This window comes from Procambarus clarkii, chromosome 38 (genome assembly GCF_040958095.1).
Source record: "Procambarus clarkii isolate CNS0578487 chromosome 38, FALCON_Pclarkii_2.0, whole genome shotgun sequence".
Lineage (NCBI taxonomy): Eukaryota > Metazoa > Arthropoda > Malacostraca > Decapoda > Cambaridae > Procambarus > Procambarus clarkii.
In genome coordinates, this window is record NC_091187.1 from 38,517,041 (window position 1) to 38,523,323 (window position 6,283).

Genomic DNA, 6,283 nt, shown 5'->3' on the forward strand with positions numbered 1-6,283 from the left:
CATCAGGCTCTGAGTAAAATAACTGAACTATAATGAAGCATCAGGCTCTGAGTAAAGTAACTGGACTATAATGAAGCATCAGGCTCTGAGTAAAGTAACTGGACTATAATGAAGCATCAGGCTCTGAGTAAAGTAACTGGACTATAATGAAGCATCGGGCTCTGAGTAGAGTAACTGGACTATAATGAAGCATCAGGCTCTGAGTAAAGTAACTGGACAATAATGAACCATCGGGCTCTGAGTAAAGTGACTGGACTATAATGAAGCATCAGGCTCTGAGTAAAGTAACTGGACTATAATGAAACATCAGGCTCTGAGTAAAGTAACTGGACTATAATGAAGTGTCAGGCTCTGAGTAAAGTAACTGGACTATAATGAAGCATCAGAATGAGTAAGTAATGTGACAACATAAGTATTTTTGTTTCTCTACACTGACCACAGTGTAGAGAAACACCAAGATGACAGCTGACTTTATTAATAAAAATGTTTCAGGTGTTAGAGCATAAAGTTTCCTATATATAAAGTCAACTCTCATCTTGATGTGTCTCCATGTCAAAAGTGTTTATATAGAGGCAATACTACACTCAGTTGGGTGAGAACAATGTGAACTTCAGCAGCGTACCTTCACTGAGGTGTGGACAGTCTTGACATTTGGGAAGAGTTCCTGGCACTTCCGGAGCCAATCTTCTACCTCCATGTTACATTGGTCAACTTCATTAACAGTCATGAATACTTCCTGTGCTGTGTTGACTGTGTCGAGGTTCCCCAACATGGCCTGCAGCTGAGTCTTCCCTTCCTCTCCTTGTGTTGTCATATCCACCACACTGGTATCCTCCAGTTCCAAGAGCTTCATTGCTGACTTGTTCTGCTCTACCAGAGCATAGAGTCTGTCCTGGAGCTGGAGGTGGTGAGTCTTCCAGTCCCCCAGCTGTCCCCGGTACTCCCCCAGCTGGGACAGTACTTCTTCACAGCTAATAATGAGGCGGCTGATGCTGCTCATCTGCTCCTGCACCATGGAACGTAATGTCTTACTGATGCCTCTGGTGGGACCTTCATAAGGTTTTGCTGGCACTACTTCCTCAGTTGTTAGCTGGGTATTTTTTAGTTTCCTAACAAAAGCCTCCACAGCATAGCTAATTGGGAACTGAGTAGAGGCTGTGGCAGCGTGCTCGGCACGGCAGCTGGGGCAGGTCAGCTGACCATTCTTGATAGCATTGTCAATACACTGGGAGCAGAATGTGTGGCCACATGGCAGTGTGCGAGGTCGTAGCCGATTTTCGTCATAATCGTTAAAACACACTGAACATTCCTCTGGCTTGTTATCCTGTGGAAAAGAATATTTAGTTTGCTAGATGTATTTACAACTAAAACTAATATTACAGTACTTTATTTACTAATACAAATTACATAATATTTTTATACATTCATTGCATTAGCTATTTCAAAGCAGGGTTAATATTACTGACAGATTAACACATTCACAGCAAGGCCAATATTTTTTATAAACATATCCCGGAGTATGGGATAATATATTTTGGTAACATATTGCAGCAGCAGGGCTGTTTGTAAGCCATACCTGAGAGTACAGACTAACAAAACCCGTCCTTACTTTATTATGAATAATGGAAGGAAATGTATGTATCGTATGTGGTAATGGGGAAAGGATCAAGTATTCTTAGTCTAAGTTGGACAATAAGTACACTGTGGGTTACATCTTAACACATGGGTTTTATTGAACAACTCTGGATTATTTTACACTTACTATGGGAACACATAATTATGTTACAGGACTGTTGAGATTGAGTGATACTCTTCACCAAACATAACCATGATGGATAAATTGACTATTGGTCTCACACAAATCTGGGCTTAGTTGATTTGGTGGTGATAAGACCACCAAATCTTATCTATTTGATTTATAAACTAAGTACAGTATATATATATATATATATATATATATATATATATATATATATATATATATATATATATATATATATATATATATATATATATATATATATATATATATATATATATATGTCGTACCTAGTAGCCAGAACTCACTTCTCAGCCTACTATGCAAGGCCCGATTTGCCTAATAAGCCAAGTTTTCATGAATTAATTGTTTTTCGACTACCTAACCTACCTAACCTAACCTAACCTAACTTTTTCGGCTACCTAACGTAACCTAAGGTTAGGTTAGGTAGGGTTGGTTAGGTTCCGTCATATATCTACGTTAATTTTAACTCCAATAAAACAAAATTGACCTCATACATAATGAAATAGGTAGCTTTATCATTTCATAAGAAAAAAATTAGAGAAAATATATTAATTCAGGAAAACTTGGCTTATTAGGCAAATTGGGCCTTGCATAGTAGGCTGAGAAGTGCGTTCTGGCTACTAGGTACGACATATATATATATATAACTGAAAACTCACACCCCAGAAGTGACTCGAACCCATACTCCCAGAAGCAACGCATCTGGTATGTACAAGACGCCTTAATCCACTTGACCATCACGACCGGACAAAATGAGGTGATAGCCGAGGCTATTTGAACCACCCCACCGCCGGCACTCGGATAGTTATCTTGGGCATAGCATTTTACCAAATCACCTCATTCTTTGGGGCAACACGTGAGGAACACAAATGCGAACAAGCCTGAATGGTCCCCAGGACATATGCAACTGAAAACTCACACCCCAGAAGTGACTCGAACCCATACTCCCAGAAGCAACGCATCTGGTATGTACAAGACGCCTTAATCCACTTGACCATCACGACCGGACAAAATGAGGTGATAGCCGAGGCTATTTGAACCACCCCACCGCCGGCACTCGGATAGTTATCTTGGGCATAGCATTTTACCAAATCACCTCAGATGCGTTGCTTCTGGGAGTATGGGTTCGAGTCACTTCTGGGGTGTGAGTTTTCAGTTGCATATGTCCTGGGGACCATTCAGGCTTGTTCGCATTTGTGTTCCTCACGTGTTGCCCCAAAGAATGAGGTGATTTGGTAAAATGCTATGCCCAAGATAACTATCCGAGTGCCGGCGGTGGGGTGGTTCAAATAGCCTCGGCTATCACCTCATTTTGTCCGGTCGTGATGGTCAAGTGGATTAAGGCGTCTTGTACATACCAGATGCGTTGCTTCTGGGAGTATGGGTTCGAGTCACTTCTGGGGTGTGAGTTTTCAGTTGCATATGTCCTGGGGACCATTCAGGCTTGTTCGCATTTGTGTTCCTCACGTGTTGCCCCAAAGAATGAGGTGATTTGGTAAAATGCTATGCCCAAGATAACTATCCGAGTGCCGGCGGTGGGGTGGTTCAAATAGCCTCGGCTATCACCTCATTTTGTCCGGTCGTGATGGTCAAGTGGATTAAGGCGTCTTGTACATACCAGATGCGTTGCTTCTGGGAGTATGGGTTCGAGTCACTTCTGGGGTGTGAGTTTTCAGTTGCATATGTCCTGGGGACCATTCAGGCTTGTTCGCATATATATATATATATATATATATATATATATATATATATATATATATATATATATATATATATATATATATATATATATATATATATATATATATATATATATATATATAACTTTAGAACACTTTCCCACCAGGAGACTCGAACCCTAGCCAGCACAGAAGCCTTCCAGCAACTGTCATAACAGGTACGCCTTAACCCGCTCCACCACCCGCTCAGACCCTTAAAAGAGATGGTAATTTCGGAGTATTTAAATACACCAAAGATCACCACCTCCCAAGAGCACTAGAGCAAGTGAGGGGTCATTTAGACGTTAATTTCATCAAGTCCCTGTTAATATGGGAAGACACAGTGTCTATGCTTAAGGCACAACTCTCCTAAACACGAGAGTGAAGTATAGAACTTTAGAACACTTTCCCACCAGGAGACTCGAACCCTAGCCAGCACAGAAGCCTTCCAGCAACTGGCATAACAGGTACGCCTTAACCCGCTCCACCACCCGCTCAGACCCTTAAAAGAGATGGTAATTTCGGAGTATTTAAATACACCAAAGATCACCACCTCCCAAGAGCACTAGAGCAAGTGAGGGGTCATTTAGACGTTAATTTCATCAAGTCCCTGTTAATATGGGAAGACACAGTGTCTATGCTTAAGGCACAACTCTCCTAAACACGAGAGTGAAGTATAGAACTTTAGAACACTTTCCCACCAGGAGACTCGAACCCTAGCCAGCACAGAAGCCTTCCAGCAACTGGCATAACAGGTACGCCTTAACCCGCTCCACCACCCGCTCAGACCCTTAAAAGAGATGGTAATTTCGGAGTATTTAAATACACCAAAGATCACCACCTCCCAAGATAGACAAGATCTTAAGCATAGACACTGTGTCTTCCCATATTAACAGGGACTTGATGAAATTAACGTCTAAATGACCCCTCACTTGCTCTAGTGCTCTTGGGAGGTGGTGATCTTTGGTGTATTTAAATACTCCGAAATTACCATCTCTTTTAAGGGTCTGAGCGGGTGGTGGAGCGGGTTAAGGCGTACCTGTTATGCCAGTTGCTGGAAGGCTTCTGTGCTGGCTAGGGTTCGAGTCTCCTGGTGGGAAAGTGTTCTAAAGTTCTATACTTCACTCTCGTGTTTAGGAGAGTTGTGCCTCATATATATATATATATATATATATATATATATATATATATAACTGAAAACTCACACCCCAGAAGTGACTCGAACCCATACTCCCACAACTGGTATGTACAGGGACGCCTTAATCCGCTTGACCATCACGACCGGACAAAAGGAAGTGATAGCCGAGGCTATATGAACCACTTCCCCGCCGGCACTCGGATGGTAATCTTGGGCATAGCATTTTATCAAATCACCTCATTCTTTGGGGCACACGTGAGGAACACAAATGCAAACAAGCCTGAATGGTCCCCAGGACTATATACAACTGAAAACTCACACCCCAGAAGTGACTCGAACCCATACTCCCACAACTGGTATGTACAGGGACGCCTTAATCCGCTTGACCATCACGACCGGACAAAAGGAAGTGATAGCCGAGGCTATATGAACCACTTCCCCGCCGGCACTCGGATGGTAATCTTGGGCATAGCATTTTATCAAATCACCTCATTCTTTGGGGCACACGTGAGGAACACAAATGCAAACAAGCCTGAATGGTCCCCAGGACTATATACAACTGAAAACTCACACCCCAGAAGTGACTCGAACCCATACTCCCACAACTGGTATGTACAGGGACGCCTTAATCCGCTTGACCATCACGACCGGACAAAAGGAAGTGATAGCCGAGGCTATATGAACCACTTCCCCGCCGGCACTCGGATGGTAATCTTGGGCATAGCATTTTATCAAATCACCTCATTCTTTGGGGCACACGTGAGGAACACAAATGCAAACAAGCCTGAATGGTCCCCAGGACTATATACAACTGAAAACTCACACCCCAGAAGTGACTCGAACCCATACTCCCACAACTGGTATGTACAGGGACGCCTTAATCCGCTTGACCATCACGACCGGACAAAAGGAAGTGATAGCCGAGGCTATATGAACCACTTCCCCGCCGGCACTCGGATGGTAATCTTGGGCATAGCATTTTATCAAATCACCTCATTCTTTGGGGCACACGTGAGGAACACAAATGCAAACAAGCCTGAATGGTCCCCAGGACTATATACAACTGAAAACTCACACCCCAGAAGTGACTCGAACCCATACTCCCACAACTGGTATGTACAGGGACGCCTTAATCCGCTTGACCATCACGACCGGACAAAAGGAAGTGATAGCCGAGGCTATATGAACCACTTCCCCGCCGGCACTCGGATGGTAATCTTGGGCATAGCATTTTATCAAATCACCTCATTCTTTGGGGCACACGTGAGGAACACAAATGCAAACAAGCCTGAATGGTCCCCAGGACTATATACAACTGAAAACTCACACCCCAGAAGTGACTCGAACCCATACTCCCACAACTGGTATGTACAGGGACGCCTTAATCCGCTTGACCATCACGACCGGACAAAAGGAAGTGATAGCCGAGGCTATATGAACCACTTCCCCGCCGGCACTCGGATGGTAATCTTGGGCATAGCATTTTATCAAATCACCTCATTCTTTGGGGCACACGTGAGGAACACAAATGCAAACAAGCCTGAATGGTCCCCAGGACTATATACAACTGAAAACTCACACCCCAGAAGTGACTCGAACCCATACTCCCACAACTGGTATGTACAGGGACGCCTTAATCCGCTT

The 6,283-nt window shown here is 43.4% G+C and overlaps 1 protein-coding gene across 1 annotated transcript in view; it reads right to left on the reverse strand.

Moving 5' to 3' along the window:
- Positions 1-610: 610 nt before the first annotated feature.
- Positions 611-6,283, reverse strand: part of LOC138372339 (tripartite motif-containing protein 59-like) — a 21,935-nt gene continuing 16,262 nt past the window's right edge. The window contains exon 3 of the mRNA XM_069337620.1: positions 611-1,324. Coding sequence (XP_069193721.1) covers positions 611-1,324 — 714 coding nt within the window. The remainder of the gene's footprint in view (positions 1,325-6,283) is intronic.